The 24,605-nt window shown below is 37.6% G+C and overlaps 2 protein-coding genes across 3 annotated transcripts in view; both read left to right on the top strand.

Annotated features, from left to right (window-relative positions):
* Nucleotides 1-20,731, top strand: part of CDC14A (cell division cycle 14A) — a 54,552-nt gene extending 33,821 nt beyond the window's left edge. The window contains exons 9-17 of one of the 2 annotated variants that reach the window (XM_050977488.1): nucleotides 176-406; nucleotides 2,400-2,538; nucleotides 5,043-5,199; nucleotides 5,791-5,903; nucleotides 6,471-6,518; nucleotides 7,535-7,663; nucleotides 8,606-8,924; nucleotides 10,790-10,938; nucleotides 17,350-20,731. In XM_050977488.1, coding sequence (XP_050833445.1) covers nucleotides 176-406; nucleotides 2,400-2,538; nucleotides 5,043-5,199; nucleotides 5,791-5,903; nucleotides 6,471-6,518; nucleotides 7,535-7,663; nucleotides 8,606-8,924; nucleotides 10,790-10,938; nucleotides 17,350-17,398 — 1,334 coding nt within the window. In that variant the 3' untranslated portion in view covers nucleotides 17,399-20,731. The remainder of the gene's footprint in view (nucleotides 1-175; nucleotides 407-2,399; nucleotides 2,539-5,042; nucleotides 5,200-5,790; nucleotides 5,904-6,470; nucleotides 6,519-7,534; nucleotides 7,664-8,605; nucleotides 8,925-10,789; nucleotides 10,939-17,349) is intronic. The other variant, XM_050977489.1, reaches the window with a different exon arrangement.
* Nucleotides 20,732-21,715: 984 nt separating this feature from the next.
* Nucleotides 21,716-23,304, top strand: GPR88 (G protein-coupled receptor 88). Its single transcript, XM_018912593.3, has one exon. The coding sequence runs from the start codon at nucleotides 22,234-22,236 to the stop codon at nucleotides 23,302-23,304; it is 1,071 nt and encodes a 356-aa protein (XP_018768138.2). The 5' UTR covers nucleotides 21,716-22,233.
* The last annotated feature ends 1,301 nt before the right edge of the window (nucleotides 23,305-24,605 follow it).

Raw genomic sequence — 24,605 nt, 5'->3', positions numbered from 1 at the left:
TTTTGGACAATTTTTTTAAATCACTTAACGTGTCTATTCTGAATAAAGAATTAAAGCGTTTTTAGTATTAGTATGTTTATTATTCAAGAACTTTTCAGGGGCTATTTTGATTAGAGGGATTTTGAACTTCATAAACCTAGGACATTAAATGATTGTTGCCTTATTTTTTGAATAGGTTATCCTCTTCATGCACCTGAAGCCTACTTTCCTTATTTCAAGAAGCATAACATCACAACAATCATAAGACTAAACAAAAAGATTTATGAGGCAAAACGCTTTACTGATGCTGGTTTTGAGCATTATGATCTGTTCTTCATTGATGGTAGCACACCAAGTGACAGTATAGTGCAGAGGTTCCTGAACATCTGTGAAAATGCTGGTGGTGCCATTGCTGTACATTGCAAAGGTATGTGCACCTGTTCATTTCTGACTGAAGTTCAGAATAAGTATAAATCCATAGAGTGTATCCCAGAAATACAGCGTTTAAGAACACTTTCAGATTGTGAGTAATAATGCTTTATGGTGCCTGACTAAATATATGCTAAATATTTGTTATTTTCCTGTGTATGTGTAGTCCTTACATCCTACAGTGTTATTTGCAGGAACTGACAATCTGTTGTTCATTGTTCTGTGGATTTTTTTTTTATTATGACTTGAAGACTTGAGATTTAGTTGATGCAGGTTTCTTTTTTGCATTATGCTTTCACAGCGTTATGGTAATTGGCTAGGAAATGCAAAACACTAAAAGGTTTTCTTTGTGCTTTTTGACTGTTCTACATTTTTCTGTGGAGTATGAATTCCACATTTCAAGTTGATGTGAGTTATTGTGATGCCAGCATTTCAAACCAGCCTAATTCAGCAAACCAGCCAGAAAATGCACAAAACATGCTTAGTCAAGAGGGATTAACAAAGGCTCTTAAGGGTTCAGCTTGATTTGTGTTTTAGAGTTGTGTAAGAACATTGTGGAGACAAGTGTCTTGCCTGATCAGAAGCAAGAATAGTATTATTCATATTTTTTTCATGAACAATAAATATGCATATCAAAGAAAAACAGATTTATTTTTCAACAAGTTGTTACTGTTGCTAGAAGCCAGAAGTTCTGGCATTGATAAAGCTGGGCATCTGCTAATTGGCTAAATAAGAGTATAAACCATTGATTAGCAGGAGGTTGTTAGTAAGTTATTGTCCAGACTTAGCTGCTAAAGGAATATAACATACTTGGTAGTGAGTTAGAGATGTGCTTTCTACACTGAAGTATTTTTGGTCTTTTGTCTGACCATTTAGTAAGCAAATCAACCATCTTGTTCTTTTTAGTTTTTATACCACCATAAATAATCCTCTACAGTGTTAAATCAACAGTTAATTCAGGCCTAACTCAGTCAGAGTTATATTGCAGAGATGTTCTGAGCACAGTTATTACTCTAGAAACTGTTTGTCTCAGATGAGATAGAACAGCCAATTGCAAAGGATTGTAATGGGAAGTTTGTACATTAGCAGAACATTGGAGGAAAGAAATGAAATCAATACTTCGCCTTTTAAATGAGTCTCCAGAGCTTGTCTTCCAAGCTACAGTTATGGACCCTCACTAGGTGTGAACATCTACCTTCACCCTGCCTAAATCATGTTCACTTTCAAAAAAGTCAGAGTTAGTGGTTAGATATAAAGAGCTGGTAGTTGTGTATAGAATTGGCAGCAGAGATGTCTGGCTGCTTGGGGAGTTTCCATTTGAATAGTTGTTGGTGCTTAAACAATAGTAAAAGCTAATTTCTCTGTGTCTGTTGTCCTCTTAAAAACAGGACTAGTTTGGGATTTTTAGGCAATGGTTAAAATTTTTTTAAGCTATTGATATCTAAAATTATACACTGGTCAACAGTCATTGCTGTTTATACAGATAGCAGTGAATAGTTTTATGTGCTGGTTTCAAAACAAAACTGATGCAAAAAGAAAAACCCACTGAGTTGCTCTCTGTTGAGATGTGACATGTTTGCACCATAGGTTTTAGGTGCTTGTGCTGGCCTCTCAAAAATGCTTTGATTATGGTTTTTTACTGGTATCATAAATGTGAAATTGGTATCCAGCTTGATCACGGCTTTTTAAAAAATATTAGCCTTTGTTTAAAAAAAGTTTGGAGTAGAATTTTTCAAGTGCTGTGAGTGATCACTGTTACAAGTGTTCTTTTAAACCTTAACTTTTCCAAAGTATGAAAGATTTGTCTCTATATCTACAACATTGAAATTAAATTATGTGATAAATGGGACGTTGAATCAGAAATTATTTCTTCAAATACTGATATGGTGAATAACATTGCATGGAAGTTTTCTTATATCCCATACTTTTACTTGATAATTCTGGAGTGCTCATCCCTTCATATGTGGCTGTTGATTCTTGTGTTTCTGTAGCTGGCCTGGGGAGAACAGGAACACTGATTGCCTGTTACATCATGAAGCACTACAAGTTCACACATGGTGAAGCCATTGCTTGGATAAGAATATGTCGCCCAGGCTCCATTATAGGACCCCAGCAACACTTCTTGGAAGAGTATGTGTGTGTTTGTGTGTGTGTGTGTACATATATATATATATATATATATATATATATATATATATATATATATATATATATATATAAAATATATATATATACCTTCTTTGCTCCTCTCCATCTCTGTCCATCTTGCACGGGTTATAGGATCTAATTTGTCTACTGACATTTGTAAGTTATTGTCTGTTCAAAAGATTTAAGGTTACTTAATAGGGGATTGAAATCTGAGTTACTCAGAAGCAGTCAGCTTCTCTGGAGTTCTGTGTATTTTGTTCCCTTGGAGGGGCACAGGGCCTCAAGACTGAATGTTTCTGTTCTGGGGAATTTAGAAGTTAGTCCAATGTGTTTGAAGTGGACAGATGTGGACAAATGATGAAATCAACAAATAGAATTTATTAAATATTAACATCGAAAGAAGAGTCTTTAAATAATTTATATATCATCTATGGCTCTTAAAATTAATCTTGAAATGGTACCATTTGTGTCGTTTTTCTTTATTGTAACTAAAGATTAAATAAGTACTTGATAGAAAGCTTATGATCTCCATCAGGTTCCTCAGCATGATGTATGAAACATTACTCATTTTTAGCTAGTAGTTGTAGGCAAACAAATGTATGGTTTTAGTACAGCTTCAGATTTGATCCTGCCTGGAAATGAATGACAGTGATGTAGGCAGTAAGTTGAATGTCATAGTGGTTTCTGTGTTGTGCATTTACAGTTGTGGTTTTGCTGGTATATTTGAGTTGATGGCATGGTGATATTTACTTGGAGGCATTTTCACTTTTATGGGACAAAACATTTTAAGAAATTCCACTACAAATAGGAAAAAGAATTCATCAGCTGCTCTAGATAGTGTGTAAATACTGTAAAAGATGCACCAGCCTTGCATCTTAAAATCCATAGGATATTGGAGAGAAAGAGGTATTACTGTAATTCAAGAGAAATAGAGCATGAATGAGGGCTTTTATTTATTTTCCAGTGCAACTAAATGGACATGCCTCTATTTGAGAGGTAGCTTGTTATTATTCAAAATACTGCAGATCACAATCTACGGGTGTTCACTGGAGCCAGATTAGTCTTCTTCAGACAGTGTTGATGACTGGATGATACACTCTTAAAAATGGCTTGCACAATAGAGCAAAATGACAAGAAAGCTAGTAGTTAATGTGAATAGGAAGTACTATTACTTAAAAGATGGGAAAATCAAGGCCCATGTCCTTTCTTGGTTTGACTGAAGGAATACTTGGCTTGGTTTTCGAGATAGGCAAAGATCCTTCAGATCTACCTACATTTGTTACAGCTGAGTGCTGTAGTGTTGTTCAGTAAGAATTTTCTAGTCTCCTAAGGGTAGTAGACACCTGTTTCAAAAATCAGAGAAAAGTCAAGCACTGTCACCAGTGCTGTCAAAATGGGGTTGGAAAAGAATGTCAGTTACATTTCTAATATAAAATGTCTTGCTCTCAGGGCTGCAAAGTTGTATCTTGCAATTTCCATCTCCCAAGCCTCAAAGGTGTCAAAGCCTAATCTCCTAGGTTCTTTTGGTGTTTGATAAGGGAGGTTTGACTAATTTAGGGGTTTTTTAATAGAAACTCTTCCACTTAAATGTGTTTCATTGTTCTGCCTTTTTGTGATGTTTACTAGGGATGTAGTGAATTTTTCTTAAGTGCTTACCTTTTGCATTTCTTATTGAGCAAGCTTAGGCAGTTGGCTCAGAAGGTTTGCCATAATATTTTGTTTCCAAACAAAAGTTTCCAGTGAAAGTGTATTCTGATGTAATTCCTAGCTATTTCTTCTCTGTTTAGTGTAGGAATTGTTATTTCAATAGTATGTGATAGGGTCTCAGTTCTTGGATGGAGCTAGCATGACTGGTACCTACCCAGCAAACTTCCTTATTGAGGAATAATGCAGACTCATCGAAAAAAGTCTGCTCTGCCCGTGCACATTGTAGCAAAGAAATTGTTATTATTTTCATCACCTGTGTGAAGGATATATCCTTTCTGATTCTTAAAGTCAATATCAAAGTCCTGGTGAACTTTGCATGACTACATCCACTGCACAGTTCAGCTGTAGTTTCACTGCACAACATCTGTACCCAGAAAACTCACACTAGTAAGTTGCAAAGTTCTGTATAATCAGTTATGCTACACATGGTGTATATAAAAACACTGGTTTATATTATTTTTTAAGTTGTGTTTTAAGAGCCTTTAAAATATGTTTGCAAAAACCTGTTTAGTTAACCTCTTTCCCCAGAAGGATTTGAGAAAATGAAGTTTTAGTACTGTTATGACTTTAGACTAATATGGTGATTCTGAAGGGGTTTTTGTTGTTTTTAAGTTTTGAGGTTTTAAATTTTTTTGTGATAGACGTGTAAATTTTTTTCCAGTTGATGATGTGCAGAAGATTCAAATGTTGGCAGTCTGTAAGCGTGGCATGTTTTCATATGGTTTTTTATATGTATGCAAATGTGCTGATGTGAATGGCTTTGGTTTTGTATCCTGAAGGAAGCAAGCAATGTTATGGCAGGAGGGAGATCTCATCCGATCAAAGCAGAAACAGCAAGGAGTCGATGGAAACATTAACAGAGTTCTTAGTGGCTTAAATGACATTTCCATCAGTGACAGCCTGAACAAAGCACCAGACTCGGATCAGTTCAAGGAGGTCAGTGTTCTTAGGAAAAATTTCAAACAGACTGAAGCTGAGCTTTTAATAACTAGCTATCTATAGCTATAGATAACTTCTAAATATTTTTAGGACATAATTAGAACAAATCTCCACTTAATAAAAAAGATCAAGTAATATTTAAAACTGTTACAGGTAAATTTTCAAGCTTCCAAAAGTTTACATTATTTCAAGTTATTGTCTCAGGATTTTCAGTTGTTTTCTTGAGCATGAAGGAAAAGAAAAAGTCAGCTTTCCTCCTGGAAACCAAAAATCTGCTTATTCCAAGTTTTTAACTAATAATAATGCAGGTGTGCATAAATGTCCAACAGATTCTTGAAGTAAATAAATGCTGGCATTGGGCTTGAGCATCATGAACTTTGAGGTCAGGTTCTGCAGAAATGTGAGTGTGTTTGTACAGAGTCACATTTCTTGTACCAGCACTATGCAAAGAGTAGTGCCATATCTGCAGAAGACACTAGAGCAGCCTTCTGGGTTCTGATCTTTGTGAAGGGAGATGCTCAGTGCTTTCAAACTACACTGCTCCTAGGATTTGATAGATTCCCTTGCTTGCATGCTTTTATTTCCCAGAATGATTCTGAAGACAAAAATGTGGAAGCTCAGGATGGGATAACACAGGGAGATAAGCTGAACGCCTTAAAAAGTCGCAGACAGCCTTGTTCTGCTACAGCTGGAGCTCTGAGGTAATTATACCAGAATTTTAAATTCTGTCCATGCTATCAGATCCCTGTGGCAAGTACCCGATCTTGTTTAAGGCAGTGGTACTACCTGTCCAACTTTCTGTGGTGGAAACTTCTCCAGGTATGTATCTATTAGTTGCAGATTTGGTTTGTTAATCTTTTTCTTCTCTCATTTTTTGCCCTCTGCCTCCCTATTAGGGATGCCTTTTTACTGTGTAGCAGTAAAAAGATAATGTAAAAAAACACTTCAAAATTTTCAAATTTATATCTGGTATTTTAGAACTTATGACTTGAACAAAATATTCTTAATCAGACTTTGTTGTCTTTCTATAATTACTTTTCTGTACTCTTTATAGAAATTTAGAATTTTTCAGAACCAATAAAAATGTGAACTTTGAAATTAAACCTGAAGTAACTTTCTGTTCTTTTACTGTAAATTAAAACATTTGTTGTCAATAATTCTAATTCTTATTTTTATATTTTAAGCCAACCTGAGACACACAGACATGATTTGGCAGATGGGAAAGTTTTTTTATCCTTGGATAAAGATTGCTGCTTTTGTTTCTTTAGGCTGCAAGACATGAAACTGAACACCTGGTCAATATCACAACCCTTCAGGTACTGACTTAAATTCTAGTTCTAAATGTATGTGACTTGACTAGGATCTTGATTTTCAGTGGTTTAGATCATTGCAAATCAATTGATGCAATCGCTGTTTCAAACTTTTGAGCATAGACAGGTCACAAACCTTTTTAAACAGCTGCAAATTGCTTGCCTTACCCCAGTGAATCTAAAATACAATATGTAAGACAAAATTTCTATCATTATCAAGCATTAATACTGAAAAAGACACATTTTTTTCAGTTTTGTGACTGAATTTTTGAGTTGGATTTTTCCAGATGGCTAGCATTGCAAATGATTGTTTTACCCTTTCTTGGTGTGTAATTAAAGCTGCTCAATGTAATTTTCCCTCTGTGCTTGTAGTTGGAGATCTGCACCCAAGTTTTTTCATTCTTTAAGGTCTGATTGTTGTATTCCCCTGATCTAGGGCTAGAGAAAATAAATTTTTAAAATTAATTAATGTGGACAGCTGTAATAGTAACAATTTTGAGTAGTCCAGTGTAACATACAGCTCATCAACACATGAAGGATTTTGTCATTAAGAATCCATCCCTAGAAAGAACTGCATGTTCTGTACAACTTGGTGAAAGTTTTCATTTGGAAATGATGCTGACCTGAAAAAGCTACAGTTTTGGGTTTTTCTACTCATACTTGCTCTATAGGCTCAAAAAGTACTCTTAATGAAGTTTACATTTAGAGTTGTAAAATTTATGATAAAACTTACAATAAATCTATAAAAAATGGACACTTGGCCTTCATAAATTATCAAGGTGAAAAGTAGCTTGTAACTTTTTGATAAGGTTCAGCAGGGGAAATACTTGGAGTGGATATCTGGAAATTTTTTTTTAAAATATGTTTTAGCAGGCAAACTTGAGTTTTGATGTTGAGTTCTGAGACTTGGGAATTCACACTTTTTAAAATAGCAATCTATGTATTGATAGATTGTATGTGTTGGAGATGTATATTTTAATTATAAAATCTTGCTTCTCACTGGAACTCTGTACTCTTTTTAGACTGACCTCTTCAGGTAGTGCAGAAGGATCCATATCTCCTCTGAAGGCCTCCAGAGTGATGGCTGTCACTTCACCATCTGCAGAAAGAATAAGCAGACTTTCCACATCCTCAGGCTCTACCCTTAAAAGGTTTTTTTCTTCTTCTCATTTTTGTACAAATGCTTGCAGTATCCCACAGTGGTTGTCAGCACATCTGCAGCCTATGAAGTGCTTGCTCTTTTTGGCTCTAAGAAGACTTGGATTTCCTTATAGTGATTTGCTGTTTCACTAGCCAAACTTTAGTTGCCTACAGATTTAAAAAACAATCAAAACCCTAAATCTGTCTTACTGGTCTGAGAGTTTTATATAGATTGTGTCATCAGAAACAGTACTGTCTTGTTCAAGTGGGTTGTCAAGGTTTCCTTCATTTATCTCAGTTTATAGATATTTTGTAGATATTCCCACTAGTCTATATACTATTACTCTCAGAATATGGAGTGGTAATTAATTTTTTTATGAACCCTTGATTTATTACTATTTAGCTCCATTATAACTATTTTCCTAAGTAATTCTATATATTAAATTACACTCAGAATGATTGATGCATTTTTAATAAATATGTGCACAAATATTTGCTTGAGCAGAGTAACCAGCTTGAGGTATCTCAGGACACCCTATTTCTAGTCTCAAATTTTGTCATATTACTCCTTGGTTACTTGAAGGCTTGAATCACAAAACTGATAGCAAGAAACAGAGGAGGAGTTCTTAAACTGTTCCATGTACACAAACTACTTCAGTGTAAAGCAGATACTACCTAAGCCTTTTAACACCATCTCCTGCATGCATGTGTGGTTTGACAGAGGTGAAAGCTGGTCATGGTGTAGTGCTTGAATAGGCAAAACTTGGAAAGTCCTTACAAAGAATTCTGCTTTTTGTTAATTAGGAGCTAGAAATGAACCGGTGTGCAAACACAGATTATTTCAAAATAGTGTGTGTTATTCACCTATGTCTTCTGAATTGTGTGTTACATTTTTGTATTTATCTCTACATACCTTGTGAATATCTTTTTCCCTGCATGTGTTTCCCATTCAGCGTTTCCATAAACTCCAGACTAGCCAGTTCTCTAGGGAACCTGTATGATTCTTCAGATGGTGATGAGAGCAATATGACATCATCGTCCTCTAGGACAGGTTTTTCTGTAAGCCCTATCTCCAGTCACCTGAATGGCAGCTTGCAGCTGCCACACAGAAAAAGCCATGAACTGAACAACAACTTATACAACAGAAACAGCTGTAGTGGCAACAACCTGAGCAGCCCAAGCAATTTTCACAGCGACGTGACAGATGAGTATGCACCAGCCTTCCTTTATGGGCCATACAGCTCCTCCAGCAGCATACCAGAGGCCATTCCTGTAAGTCCTAGTCACAACAGCACTTTCAGGCAGCTCACTGATGCTTTTCTTCCTTGCTTCTGTGAGCAAAACTGTTGCAAAAAAAAATCTTAACTCAGCATAATTCTCCAGCTTCCTCTAATGTTTCTGAACAGCACCTTTGTCTGTAACCTATCATTTCAGCTGCTTTTTTCTCCATCTTTTCTAAGCATCTGTTACATGGAAGCTTCATGAACATAAATTGTGCCTGAACTTTACATCTTTTCTGATAACTTTTTCTATGGACCTTCTTACCCTTTGGATTGTATTTCAAATTATCCATAACACAGTCTATAAGTTAATGATGTGTCTTCATGTCTGTGCAGTAAAAGATTTTAAGAAGCCCTTGTATGTACCTTAGTAAACAGAAGATAGAACATCCTTAAAGATAGGGCTTATTTGAGCAATTAATGCTCTTGACTTGAAACCTGCTCCTTTTCTAACACTAAATGTGGCAAGTAATATAAGCAAGATTTTTCTGATGGTCTCACATTGAAGCTTTGATTCCTTAACAACTCTGGTGCCTTGGGCTTTTGTGCTCTTTTGCTGTGTAAAAGAGTCTGTATAAAGAGGGATGTACTGATAAACAAATGCAATTTGAAAGTGTTTCTATACCAAACGTAGAGAAGAGAGACTAGAGGAGCTTCAGTTATGAAATCAGAAACAGCTTCATCTATTCTAGGGAAAACAAAATCATATCTACTACTATAAATCTAAAACCAATTTAAAATACCTGATTTCCAAGGATTTGATAGCCTACTAATTATAAAAAATAGCACACTGTTTTTAATAGATTTTGCTTATGATTAAGGGAGCCTGTCAGCCTGTCTCGACTAGTTCTGACACTTAGGATTTTTATTTTTTTTTACTTAGTGGAAATAAAATTGTGTTTGTGCAAAATTAACTTCAGAGTATAGCACATCACTGTTCTGTTTCCTTAGCACTGATAAATTGTTTCATATAAAAAAGTTCTAGTGTTATACCTGCTGGTGCTTTTGGGTGTGGTGAGTCTGCTTTAAAACAGCTAATATCATTCATAGCATGTACCTGGGATATCCTGCCAAAGGTCATTCACGGGCTGTGTTCTTTTCTTCTTGCAGAAGTTGAGGACCTACCCTCTTGTTAGCAGCTCGGTTGTGGCACCACTCACAGTTCAGAACCCCCATCTCTGTAGCTTGGGAGTATGAATTGCTATTTCTGAGGATAGATGACAATAGGAAATAAAATCTCATTATTCCATTGTGGAATTAAATTGCATGTGTGAGTGAAATGTAATCTGTATAAACAGAGCATTGAAGTTAGTTGAGGGAATGTGATTCTGTATTCTCTAACTCAGTGAGTTCTTCCTACTGTGGTAGAATCTGCTTGACTAAAGCAGCTCTTCAAAATACTTGATGCTTTCAGACTCCTTCTTTAAAAAAAAAATAAATTTAGCTTCTTATCCACTACAGTTTATTTGGAAATAAATGCTGATATTCCATGATCTTAGAATCACTGTTCTGCACTGTGTTTAAAATTGAGTTTAAACTTTACTTTGAACAGCAGCAGTAACTTTTTGCAAGGGAGTTCTTAAATGTTGCCACATCCTCACCTCTTTAATTTGACTCTGGTTTTTTTTCTGCTACATGGGATTGTAATCAGCTATATATAATTGAGATTTTTCAAGTGAGATAAAAAGTGAGATGAAACAAGAAGACTGTTCTTGTTTGACTAATTTGGTTTAATTTCTTCAGGCATAGAGATGAAGAGAGAGGTGAAAAGCTGTATATCAAGCCAGGAAGGAATGTTTGTTTGAGATATATTGATGAGTCTTCCATTTGTTCATGCATTCTGTTTGCTCTGGAAAGTCATTCTTTTTAGGGGTTTCCAGTTTTCAATCCAATATACTGACAAAAATTCAGTCCTCAGAAGTTCAGTCCTCTGCTCCTGTTGAGTATACTGGAACTAAAAGTCACCACCAGTGGGTGAGAGCAATCACTCATCTGAATAATAAGTGGTAAATTGGCTGATTTTTTTTTCTTCTTTTTTTAATGTCTCACTTTCAATACTGTCTCATATTTAATGTATTGAACAATAATTCTTTAGAGAGTCAGTCCATTCCCATTCTTTTCAGTTGTTTCTTTTGTGAATTATATGCTGCCAACTGCATTTTTAGAAGTTTTTTTCATATTTTACTTACAGCTACATATTATGCATAAAGAATAGGCATGTAAACTTACATGCAGCATCCTAAGGGAAGAAACTCCTTGTAATTGCAATATGACTTAGTCATGAAATTAAGCTGACATCATTCACAATAGGCCAGAATTCAGGAGGGTACTGACAATGTAAAGCATTACAGAAACAAAGCCTGTTTTCCTCAAGCAGCTTTAAAGGTTGAATGTAAATATAACATCTTAAAAGCTAAGAACTATCACTTCCTTTGGAGAGGTAGTTGCAGTAACTTAATGCTACAAATGATTTTTTACAGTGAAAGCCAGGTTAGAGGGTCTGTTCCATAGGCAGAGGACATGAAATTAAGTGTTGGTGACACTTCAGGTTTCTTTTGTATCTAGATAGTTACAAAATTGTAGGGTAGTGCTGTGTTTCTCCTGCATCTCATAAACCCTTGAGGTGCAACATAGTTGGCTTTGACACAAAAATTCCCCAAATCTATGTCGGAAGAAGGGGGTGAGTTACAATATAACTTCCAGAATTGTAGCCTGCCTTTCTTTATTAGACAAGGATGATTCAGGAAAAGGGAATAAAACAAGGAATGTTGGTGTGGTTTAAGGAAGAAGAAAGGAGCAATTCATGAACAGGTGGAATAGGTGAAATAGCCATGTTGACAGCAGAGAGGTGTTTACAGCTCTGTGCATTGCAGTGAAGGAAATTAATTGTTGTCTCTCTGCAGTAGAACTGTTAAGTGACTTAAACCGTTAATTTAAATTAAATACCTTAGGCAGAGTGTAAAGTTCTAGGTTGAATGGAAAGCATTTTTAAAGGAAAAAAACCTTTCTAAAATGCACTATTCTCCTGTTATAAGAACATCTTTCATTTTCTTCCTACCTCTCTTAATGACTTAATAATGCTTGGAAGGCTATAAGGGATATAAAGGATATAGCCTTTGAATAATTCTTGGCTTGATATTGCTTGCTCTTGAGGAGTAGAGGTTATACACAGTCAAATGCAGCAAGGTCTTTAAACAAGATTCTATCTCCAGTCTTTGAAGAGGGAGGTGAGCTAAAAATACTCTATTTTATATATTATATGCTGTGACGTGAGAAGCAGCATTTCTTAGAGTCATGCCATGCAGAGTCTACATGGCAAAGTGCAGGTTTCTGATTTACCTGGGAAATAATATTCTTTCATTATAATAATGGCTAAAAAGTGTTCCTGTTTGCAATGTGTTTCCGATATGAAAACATATATTTTCTGATTAATGCATTTAGCCTGATTAAGGCTAAATATACCCTGTAGCCCTGTGCATCTCTCTGTCACAGAGGAGTGCATTAAATTGTTACCTGCTTTTTGCACAATTGACTGAATGCAGTCACTGTGATGTCCTGAGGTTTAAGACAAGAGTAGGTTTTTCAATCATTTAATCTCTGAATGCTTTCTGTCTGGTAGTGAGCAGCTCACTGGCAAATATACAGATGGGCAATATTTTGAGGGCAACATAATTTTTCTGAAAGATTAGTCCCACTGATTGAACAGAGTCATGCTTTAAACTATTTCACTTTAACCTGAAACTTCCTGTATCTCTTTATTATGTCACTGTTATAGCCCTTTGTTGTCTTATTTTCTTATTGTGGAGTTATCTCATGCTTCTCATCTCAACTTGATTTTCTTTTGATAAGCTAAGTTAACTCAAAAATCCTTTTGGAAAGTGTTCAAATTATTTAGGTTTTTAAATAATTCTGGTCAGGAAAGCTGCTATGCAGTGCTACCCTGCCTATAACTACATAGCTTCTTTTTAATTTCTTTGACTGTTATGCACTGGGAGCTGAGGGGGAGGGGGGAAAGAAGATGACTTCTTACCATTGACGATAATGACTTCTGTTTATTTTATTTGAGTTCCATGTCCTGCATTCCTGGAGGGATTTTTGCTTTGATTTGGGATTTTTTTCCACATGGAATTCTGTGGAAAAGCATCATCTTTTTTCTTTTTAGTTGGTTGGTTGCGGTTTTTTTTCTCCTTCCCCTCCCCTCCTCTTCTGGGACCAATTAACCCATCAAGGAAAATTGGTTTTTCCTTACCACCTCAGCCCCTTACATGAAACTGTTTTGCTTTTGGTGGCACTTACCAGTGGTCTAAAGCTCATCAGCAAAATATGGAGCAGTATCAAGCTACCAGTTCTGGCAGAATTCTTTTAAAAACAGGATTCTGTTTCATCATTTCCACTTCACTGCCTTAGATGCTGAAATTGCTTGAAGTCGTGACAGCCCAGCCAAGGCTTGTTGCAGTGTTTGTGTTCTTTCTAATTGGAACACATCAGGTGATGTACCTGACAGAAGTCTTTACATGTCCTGGTGCTCTGTTTATGCATTTAGCCCATCAAAGGGCTCTTGAATGATACTGATTAATTCCTTTTCTCTTAATTGCCAAAATCTCCCTTCCCTGAGTTAGATATCAAGCTAACCAACTGTAATCATGCAGTGCTTTTATTTCAAAAAATCACCTTATCACTCTTACTTATTTATCTTTGTTAACATGAGTGATTCAGGAGCATTTTGAAATGGCTAGCACAGCAGTTTTTCAGTTTTAGTTTATGTTCACTAAACTCATTAGTGAGTTTTTCTTGCGGTATGGAGAGAAGGTTATTCACTGATCTTTTTTTCCCAGTGTTTTGTAATGAAACAGCATTTATACAGCTGTTCCACATTCCACTTAACAAAAAGAAAAAATAAAAAATAAGCATGACTGTAACTATTGTCTGACATGTATTTTTCTCTAATGGTATTTGTCCTTCATCACTGCAAGCTTATAATCCACTTTATTGTGTTTATGCTGATGAACTAGAAGAAAAGCTTAATTTTTAAAAGAAAAAAAAAGAAAATTTGCTGTTCCAGTAAATAGAATAAATATTTTATTTTACAAAGTGTGTGTTTTGATTAAACAGAACATCCCACAATAACATTTGCAGAATTACTCTCTTCAACTATAATTACACTTAAGGTACTGCTATACGATTTTTCCTTTGTTCTTACAATAATTCTAAATCCAAATATCGCTCTTTAAAATGTATTTTTATTGGAGAATATGTAACTGGGTAGTCTTAAGATGAGTCACCTTTTGCTTCTATAGCTGTCATGGAAACTGGCAAGATGGAAACATTGCCAAAAAATTGAGACGTGTTGGCAGTGTTTTAAATTCATATGCATCATCTTTACCTGTAACATGGTTTTTCTTGATAAGAATTACCATTAATGAAGATAGGATAGGCTTTGCAAAAACCAAGCACTAGTGCATCTTGCTGATGTGCAAATTGATCAGACCCACAGATTTCATGTGTGTGTACATTTTCTCTAATGCACCCTGAGTTAGTTAGTGGCTCTTGTATATTCACAGTGGTTCTTGTTGCCTGCAGCAACACTCCTATTGCAGCAGTGTTTTAGGAGAGTTGATGCACGATTCCAAAAACTTAAGTTACGTTTTTGCAATTATCTGGGGAGAAGGCATGTTCCAATCCTAACAAATAGGCCTGAATGCTGTGGGGTTATTCTGTCTTGAAACAGTTCAAATTCAGGCTGGCTTGGTCCTGCAGTCCCATATCAGCAAATACAGTTCTAGTGCCTCAGTGCATTTGGTGCTGATTTTCTTTCCCATGAAGCTTTCTGTGCCTCCTCTTGAAGAAAGATGAAAGTAATCTAAGCAGTTGTTTCACCATAAACTTCATTAGATATCCTTAACTGTAGTGAAACCATCTAATTCTTAGTTCTTTGTTTAAATGTGTGTTACTTGGGTATTAAATGGCAAGCCTGACATGGCATGGGACCACATTGAGATTTCTTCTCCATCAACTGATTTTATACTCTCATCTTGGCAGTTCAGCAGTCAATTTTGTTTGGGTTTTTTTGTTCTTCTATTTTTAACTCTATTTTAAATAAGATTTTATTAAATCCAGCAAATTACTTGTACAAATGGATTGGTGGGTTTTTTTTGTTTTTAATGAAACTTTTGGAAGCATAGGCCATGCTTTTATTCATGGCAAATGTTAATTTTAAAATAGAAAACTCCTCAAAAGATTTAAAAGAAAAGCAGGGAAAAAAGCACAATTACAGGCTTTGAAACTTTACAGTCAATCTCTTCAGACATGTGAAGAGATTTGAACATGAATGACTTTTCTGAAAATGCAAAAAAAAAAAATCAAAACAACAAGCCTCTCCTGCTATGTTTAAATTTTTCAAACTCAAATGTGAGGCTGTATACTTTACAATAGCTCAGTTGTTACAGGTATGACCATGTTTTTAGAGATAGAAATTTATGTGAAGTCACATAGATTAATCTGAAGAAAAAGGCTCTTTAGATTTAATAATTTCCCTGTATTTGGAAAAGATTTTGATGAGAAGACATTAGGAAAAAATTACGAGGGTGGGAACACACTGAAAATCATATTTCTCCATTTGAAAGTAAATAAACTGTGCCTACCCATCTGTAATGAAAATTACCAAAACTTGCTATCCTATTTCCAAACAATATATGCTGCTGGATATTTGGGGGTTTTTAATGTGTTTTCTTGATGGTTTTTTCCCACATTTTTTGTAACTTGGATGGCTAACAATTTTAAGAACTGCACAAATTTTAAACAATTTTTAACACTGAACTGCACAATTTTAAACTTCATAATCTTTAATTTATTGTTTGCTTCTTCCATTGAAATTATGATGTAGAATTCCTGATTACTGCTGTCTGCTGAGTGTGAAAGGCTGATGTTCTCAGTTCTTTGTAACTAACACTTGCTGGTTTTAAGAGTATAAAGTGCTTTCTGGTCACCTTTCATCTGTCCAAGCTTAAAGTAATCTATTACTGTACAACATATGAGAGTATATAACCACACTTCGTGCCTTTTAAAATGTTTGTTAATCAGCTTTTCTTGGGATTCTCTCTTGATGGATCCATTTCAAATGCTGCACTAATTAAGTGTAGCCATCTTTCCAGTTGTTAAAATGCACTTCTGAAAATGAGAAGCTTTTGATGATCATTAAGAGAGGAGAAGTTTCAAGTGCTCATTAAGGAAGGCTATTCCTTCTGCCTTGCTCTTACTAAAACCAGACCTTAAGTCAGTGGTATTCAAATCTATATGCTGACAGCACTTCTTCTACCTAGGAAAATATCCAAATGGTCTCAAATCTTGAAGATGTGAAAATGCATTTAAAAGACAACTTTGAAAATATACACTGAGACTTAAAATATAGGGGGAAAGTAGTTGTGTGATACTAGCTAGAGCTATAAAGCTCTATATAAATGTATTGTGCACTTGTACTAATGTGTTTCATTACAGGTGCCAAAGAGCATTTTCTGTAATGACTAGTTAGGAATAGTAGGAAAATGGAAGGGAAGACTGTGAGGGTCTAGTCTGTCTTAGGAGTCATGTTGGTCTCCAGTAGTTCTCTCTAATACTGAAGAATTGATGCTGTTTTAAAATACATTTGGGGGTTTTACTTGCTCTTTATTTATAACCATACTAATCTGGGACAGCTCATCAGTGTACAAGACTTATATTCATCAGAATGACTTCTTAAACACATCTGTATAGGAGCTAATAAAATGACTGGATACTGTCTAAGCTGATTAACTTTTTAATAAAACTTTAGACTTCGGTAGAAACAGAAACTTTATTTATGTAAATAAATAAAGTAGAGCAGGGTATGATTTTCTCTTAATTATACTGACTTCTTACTAATCCAGATGAACCATTTGCAGTGCTTCATTTTCATCTGGTTTTGATAGTCATACATAAACTTATGCATCTGTGTAATTACTGATGTAGCTTTTTTCCTCAATAATGAACTACATCATGTGTTTCCTGTATCATTATCTGAATCAACATCTTAAGTAAGCTGACTTTTACAGTAGCAGTTGGCTTCTCATTCAGGATAAATGGAAACAATTCAATTGCAGTAGGAGTGGTATTTTAAAGGACTTGTAACACTTTTGTTAAGATTCTTAAGAAACTGGTTTGGAAAAGTTAGTGTAGATACAGCAAAGTTGATGGACTTTACTCAGATTTTAATTTCTTTTTTTTTTATTCATCTTTACCTATGTAGAGATTCAGGTGTCCCCCATCTGTCCTGTTCCCCCCCAACTCTATTCATTTATTTTTCTCCCTTCTGTCCTTCCTCTACCCCTTAAGTGAATATATGTTTTATATATATAAATACAACCTCTCCAGTAAATTTTAATCAGTTTTTCTTCTCTGCACAGTCCCTTCAGTCTGGGTATGTTCAGTACTAAAGCCTTGCTGCTTTGGTGAAACCTGCTGAGCTCTTCAAATCGGTGTCCTTCATGATGGAGAAGAACTGAAGAAGCTGCTAAGCTGCTCATTAAACGGAGGAACCTGCAATACAAGATGTATTAATTCCTTAACACCAAGAGGAGACTTCTTAACAGGCAGAAATTTATTGTTAATGACTACTGCAGATGCACTGAAGTTGAATTTATGGAAATTACTACTCCTTGTTATATACAAATTTAATTTTTTATGTTGAGACAGCTTGAATATATTTCTAATGAGTTTCATTAAGACATTTATTAACTTGTGTACAGTGTTAAAATATGTTTTAAGAGAATATTTTGGTAAACTATATATAAAAATTATGTAAAAACTAGAATATATTTTAATTTAGGGTCTACTTTGCTACAAAAATGTGTATTTTAAAGAATTTGTACATGTTTATCAAAGATATAATTTTTTTATGAACAAGAGATTTTTCTTGTTTTATGGGTCCATCATTATTGCTTAGAGCCTAATGTAATTTATTTTTTTAGTAATTGGTCTTCTGGTAATTTGATGGAAGTCTAACTAGTGAGAGATTTGTTATTACAATATCAGCTAAAAGCACTTGATACATAATCTGCTTTCCACTTCTGGCTGCTAACGTTTCTTAAGGAAACACAATGAAAGAAAAATAAAGGGAAAATATTTGTTGAGATGTGATGTAATTACATCATCTACTGCAACAAAGAAATAATTTATGTGATAACTCAATTGTACAATTAATGCTCTTTCAGTTTCTTAAAGGATTTATGTTTTGGTTTCAATGTGGACTGTTGATTTTGCTATGCAATATATGCTGCAAAAATGAAGGCAGACCAGACTGAAGTTGGCAAAAATGTACAATGAATTAGGTAGCACTGCATACTTGCATGCTTTTAACCTGCATTTGGCAGTATGTGTGCAATTTCCTTAGCAACACACAGTATATGTTGGTCATATATTAAATTTTTATCTATCAATTGGATGCTTTGTAAACCCGCACATTTGTTATTCAGCATATGGCTGAGGTAGCCTCCTGGAAGGCTTTTGTCATAGTAAAGATGCTCTTTACTCTGTGGAACATACAGGTCAGTCAGATGTGATTAGGAACGAGGCTTAAGTTGAAATGGTGTTACAAGGAGGTACTAAAGATCATGTGTAAAATTTTCACAAATGCATGATAAGGAAAAGAATATAAGCAATTGTGAGGATTTTATTTGCCCCTCATGTACAAGACAGAAACAAAACAGATTTGTTACCTTTTTATTTTTTTTTCCAATAGCTGCAGAAACTTGAAAATAAAACTTAGTTGAGTTGTCAGTCTTTGTTCCTGAAGACCTGTGAATACCCTGCATTTGCTTTATATCTGAAGTTAAGTGCTACATCATTTTTTAAAAGATGAGATCACAAATTGCTATGGAAAGTTGTACTGAAAGTGTTCAAAAGCAATACTGAGAGCAGCTATAAAAATCAAAATCACTGAATAAAATTTACATGCAATACTGTACATTTTTGCAACTGTGTATATGTAACATATACACACAAAGTAGCATATGTGTGTGTATATATATATATACAATATCCTGTATATGAATTATAGATTAATAAGGTAATTCTACCTCTTATAAAGAATTTTCTCATTTACTTTGTTATTAATATTTTTCTTAATAAAATACTGATTAATTTTGAAATGTAGATATATATATATATATATATATATATACAGCTAATTGATAATAAAATGCCTGTATAAGCCAGTTTCCTTGTTTCTTGGTTTTTTCTTAGATCTTTTGATGATTTGATCTCTAACTGAAGATAACTTTTTCAAAGTCACCTTTTTTCCTGTAAACCATGTAATGTACTTAAAAGTAGGATAACATTGCAAAAGGCCACTAGCAAGATAGGTACCTCTTCTAACAATCTCTCTAAACCTTCTTGTTTATGCTTTGTATAATGCCAGGTATTTAATCAACGTGTTGATATTATGATGATGGCATTATATTTCAAAATACCCTGACTTCAAAGCTGTGTCTGAACTGGGGAATCCTTTCTGGGTGAGGCCCCTTGTTACAGCTGTAATATACCGTGACTTTTTTTGCATTTGCAACAGGTCTCGTAATCTCACCAACAGCAGGTTTTTCGTGTATAAGAATCTAAACAATATAGCTTTCTTCTTCAATTTAAAACTAATCACAAATGGTTTGAACATTTGTTTAACCGTGTTGCTGATTTTCAGCAAATTTGTTGCATTGCATGATTATTTATTAGCCTGTCAGCCTCTCCTGCAATAGATGTGGACAGTGTGTAACTGTTACACAGCCACTCTAAAGGAATGGGAAAGCTGGGAATAGAGTGGATGCTTTCCAAGTTGCCCAAATTCTGGTGACAGTCTGATCTAAAAGACAACAAAAGCTTCTGCAACTGCATTTGGATGAATAATGGTTGGTGATTTGGATGTGCAGAGTAAATAATATACAGGAAGAACAGCTAATTAAGTGGGTTCTCCTACATAGGAATCAAGCTCTCCCTTGGCCTTTTTCTAGACTTTTATTGGTTTATTAGATGAAATACATAAATACCAGTTTATGTACAACTTTTTTTTATTCATAAATAAATCAGTATTCTGCAACAATCAGCTTCTTAACAACAACAAAAAAAATTTGGAACAGTGAAAGGTCAGAAAGGTCTTTTAGAATGTTGTAGCTTTTAAGAAATTAGCCTGAAATTTATTTATATATCCTATGATCACTTTTCCTTGAACTTTTCCATTTCTGTTCCTTCAAATATGAATATATCTGGTTCTGGGAGAACAAGTTGTAGTGCACTAGATCTCTAAAAACATGAAAGGATGGATCAAATAAATCTAAAGGTCTCTATGGGGCATAATATTGTGTGGCTAACATCTTATGAAACAGTTAGTCATCATAATCTCTTTTTAAAGTATGCTTCATGTCGCCTTCCAGTTAGGGAGGTATTTCTTGTTACAAATTCAGAGACTATTTTTCAATTGCAGTACTGCAGAAAGAGGAGGATTTTAGTTTCTATAATAACTGTTCTTTACTGACAACTAAACAATGAAAGGCCTCAAAAGGTTTGACACTTGATTAGATCTACGCTGTAAAGTGCAGCAGGCAAAAAATATGGTAATTAAGGGCCTGATGAAGTAAATCACTGAGGCATGTCTTTAACCTTAAGCACATGAGCCATCTAATTAATTAAAAGTGAACATAGATATTCATGTTTGTAACGAATCTACCTTTGGATCGATATTTCTGTCAATTGTTAATATGAGCCTTTTTTATCAAATAAAATATATGCTGTATTGCAACATCCATTAACCCACACAATTTAACTTTTTAACTTGAAAAAATGTATATTGCAACTATAACTACCTTCTAATACATTCTTTTGGTATTGCTATTTGTTAGCATTAGGATTTAATATCTAAAATTGCCTTATGAAGGTCTCTGGTACATATAATACCTTACAAGCTGTGATTGCTTGCTTTTGTAGCATATACCTAACCTACCTGCAAAAGCAGTTTTTTCTTAAGCTCATCACAAAATTAACCAGCATTCCGTATCAGGAAAACTTTTCAAAGTAAATGTAAGTTCTCTTACTGAGTTTCTTATTAGGTCTTGTCCAGGTTAAGGACAGTTACCATTTCATCCCTGCTTTAGTAAAGCAGGGTAGGGTTCCTGGGAGAATCCCATGACTAATTATTCTCCATTGGGGAATGGACTGTTAATGCCTACTCTTCAATCAGTTTTTAGTCCACCTCAGAGGCTGTTATTCACCTCTCCTAGAACTAATTTTGGAGCAAGACCATTTCAAATACTACACAGATCCTGTGTTATCTGTGTGCTCGCCAACACCAGTGTTCACCTGTCAGGGTGGCAGTGCAGGATTTCCTGTGGGTTGAGACAGGCTGAGGTTTATGAAGAGATGTAAAATGTTCAGATTGGGAACCAGCTTCCTCAAATAAGTACTATCTTACAAGGATTGGTCTATTTATTTTGTTTGAAAGATTTCATTTGGAAAGTATATTGTTATAGACCAGTTCTAAAATCAACTAAAATTGCAGAAGCATACTGAGCCTTACTCTTAACCAAAAAAAGATCAGAAAAAAATCTGTTAAAAAGTGAGTATCAGGCAGAAAAATTTCTACAGTTTATGGACTGTATTTCAGACAGAAGTGACTGATACTGATTTAAAACCTTGCTTCAAATGAAAGTTGTGTAAATGGGTTAGACCCAGAATACTGGTAAGGCAGAGAGAAAAGAGTCAGACTGTGTAGTTGGAGTATTTCTGGAGCATGATAGGGTTTGGCTTTCTTTTTTTTTTTTCCTTCTTGATTTAACAAGTTGAAAATCTGCTGAATAATTCATGAAGAGTGGAAGGGCTGAATCTTCCTGGAATGATATACACTGTACGTACTGTGGCACAGGAGAAACTGCAAAGCTTTGTATCAGTTGCTGCCGTTTCTGCTGCCGATTGCAAGGTGCTGCTGCTTTTGCTGTTTTCACAGCTACAGAAACCTCAGTCGTGCTCTGGTCTGCCAACAGCCATTTGCCTCCCTATGGACCCACCTTCACCAGCTACAATCTGTGGACTCTCTTGCTGCCTACCTGCCTTGGACACTGCTGGTTTTTGGATCCTTACTGCAAACAGCATTTTCTGGACCTTAAAGCTTGTATGACTGAAACCTGCCTTAGAGTCCTTCAGCTGTGCAGCCTCCCGTGTGTTTGGTGAGGACTCCTGCAGCAGAACTTCTGACCCAGACAAGGATGGGATTTACAGGGCAAAGCCAAAACTGAGCTGCATTCAGCGAGATGCCCAACGCCTCTTCCTGGAGTGCTAGCTCGCCTCTGCTGCTGCTCTGGGAGGACTCCTCCGGGACTCGCATCTTTCTGTCGCTGCTCTACGCAGTCTTAGCTATCTCAGGGACTTTATCCAATGTGATGGTCATCTATTTAGTCTTCTCCTTCAAGAAGCTGCAGACAACCAGCAATGCCTTCATCGTGAACGGCTGTGCGGCAGACCTGAGCGTGTGCGCCCTGTGGATGCCCCAGGAGGCTGTGCTGGGGCTGCTGCCCCCCAATTCCTCCTCCCTTCGCTCGGCGGAGTACCGGCTGCTCCGAGGGGGGCTCCTTGGCCTCGGCCTCACCGTCTCCCTGGCCTCGCACCTGCTGGTGGCTTTCAACAGGTACGTGCTCATCACCAAGCTGCCCAGCGTGTACCAGGCCCTCTACCAGCGGAGACACACGGGCTGCATGATTGGGCTCTCCTGGGCCCTCGCCCTGCTCCCGGTCCCGCTGCTGCCCGGGCTCTGGACCCTGGGCTCAGCCCAGTCGGACGGCAGCTCTCGCTACACCGCCCTGCTCCTCGCCCTGGCCGTGCTGGGCCAGACCGCGCTGCTGCTCCACTGCTACCTCGGCATCGTGCGGCGGGTGCGGGGCAGCGCCAAGCGGGTCAGCGTCCTCAACTTCCACCTGCTGCACCAGCTGCCCTTCCCCGCCGCGCCACCGCCGCCTCGCCGCGCCCAGCGCCGCCTCAGCAGCGTCTCCGTCCTGCTGCTCTGCTGCGTGTTCCTGCTCGGCACCCAGCCCCTGGTCTGGGTGAGCCTCCTGGGCTTCTTCCTGCGCCCGGCGCCGCCGGCGCTGCAGGCCGCCAGCTGGCTGCTGCTCTGCTCGCTCTCGGCCCTCAACCCGCTGCTCTACACGTGGCGCAGCGAGGAGTTCCGCCGGGCGGCCCGCTCTGTCCTGCCCCGCGGTGAGGGCCCGGCCGCCGCCCCACGCCCCTCGGCCGCCGCCGCGGGCCCCGCCGGTGCCCCGCCCTGCCCGCAGCTGCCGCGGCGCCGGGGCACGGGGAGCAGCGCCGCGGCCGCGGCCGCGCCGCGCTGAGGGCCCGGGGCAGCGCCCGGACCCCGGCGGCCGCGCGCCCCTCAGGCCGCTCCGCCACCCCCGCCGGCGGCCACCGCCCGCCGGGCAGCCGAGCCGCCCCGGCCCCCGCCCCGGTAGCGCTCCTTCCTCTCCTGTTGCTCCTCTGTGACCCCACGCACATCTTGCCCACTCCCCTTTCCACCGCACGGCCCGGCAGAGCCGGGTGCCTTCCCGAGGCACCGGGACGGATTCTGGGGCGGGATCTCCCGCCCGCCCCCTCAGCCCCGCTCCCTGCCCGGAGCTGTCCGCCCCCCGGAGCCGGCCAGGACTCCAGCCAAAGCAGTGGATTTAGGAATCTGGGATAACCGGTAAATATGGCACCGCACGTAACTCTTGTTATGCTCTAAAGATTTCAGTATGAGACAGGCACTTAGACAGCTCTTTCTGAGACATATGCAAGTTTGTTTTTATAAAATCTATGTAATTCTTTCAGCATTTAAAGTAGTTCTTTGAAGTGAGCTCCCTGAACACAAGGTTGGTTTGTGAAGAACTGGCAGGTGTCTCATTACACACACGCACACAGGCACCGGGAGCTGCTTCCTTTCCCTCAGCATACCTGACCTGTGCTCCATGCAAGACCCTCCTTCAGCTTTCTCTGGGAAACTTCAGGATGATACTGTCCGTGGAAACTGTTAAAAACAAAAACGTATGCACCTTTGTGGTGATCTGGTTTGGATATTTTGTTTTGAAAGGTTTTTAAGGCCTGTTTTAACAAAGGTCCCTGCCCATGGGCACTCGATAAAATACAATGCAATATGAAGGCTGGTGGTGTCCGTCTAACCTTGTCACCTGTTCAGCTACAAGTTTGTTGTATTTCTCTTAAATATATCATGGCAGAAGTATGATTTCACAGCCTCTGCCAGATACAAAATAACAGATTCTGTGTGGCACTCGGAAAGGAGACAGGTCCTCGCACGGAAACTGTGGTGAGTGCTGAAGGCCCATTCCTTCCAGAAATGGTCTTAAAATCCTTGTATTTCTTTCTCTGTTGCTTGACTTCCTCCTTCCTCTTTTCCAACGCAGTTGTTTTTGTTCTCATGGTGATAATACTTAGTGCTGTGTTTGCCTTCTGGCACTAACGTCTGCAAGAAGGTAGTTTTGTTCTGAATCTGTGGGCATCCACAAGCTGTATCACCTAGGCTGTGCGTCTGGAGAAGAATGGACCCATGGGAACCTAGGAAACTTTGTCACAAATATTTGTTCCATTGGGTGACACAAACTTAGAGCTCTCATGAGGGTAGTTTACCGATGGGATAATAACG

This window comes from Serinus canaria, chromosome 8 (genome assembly GCF_022539315.1).
Source record: "Serinus canaria isolate serCan28SL12 chromosome 8, serCan2020, whole genome shotgun sequence".
NCBI lineage: Eukaryota > Metazoa > Chordata > Aves > Passeriformes > Fringillidae > Serinus > Serinus canaria.
This window is presented reverse-complemented; position numbering and strand designations above follow the sequence as displayed.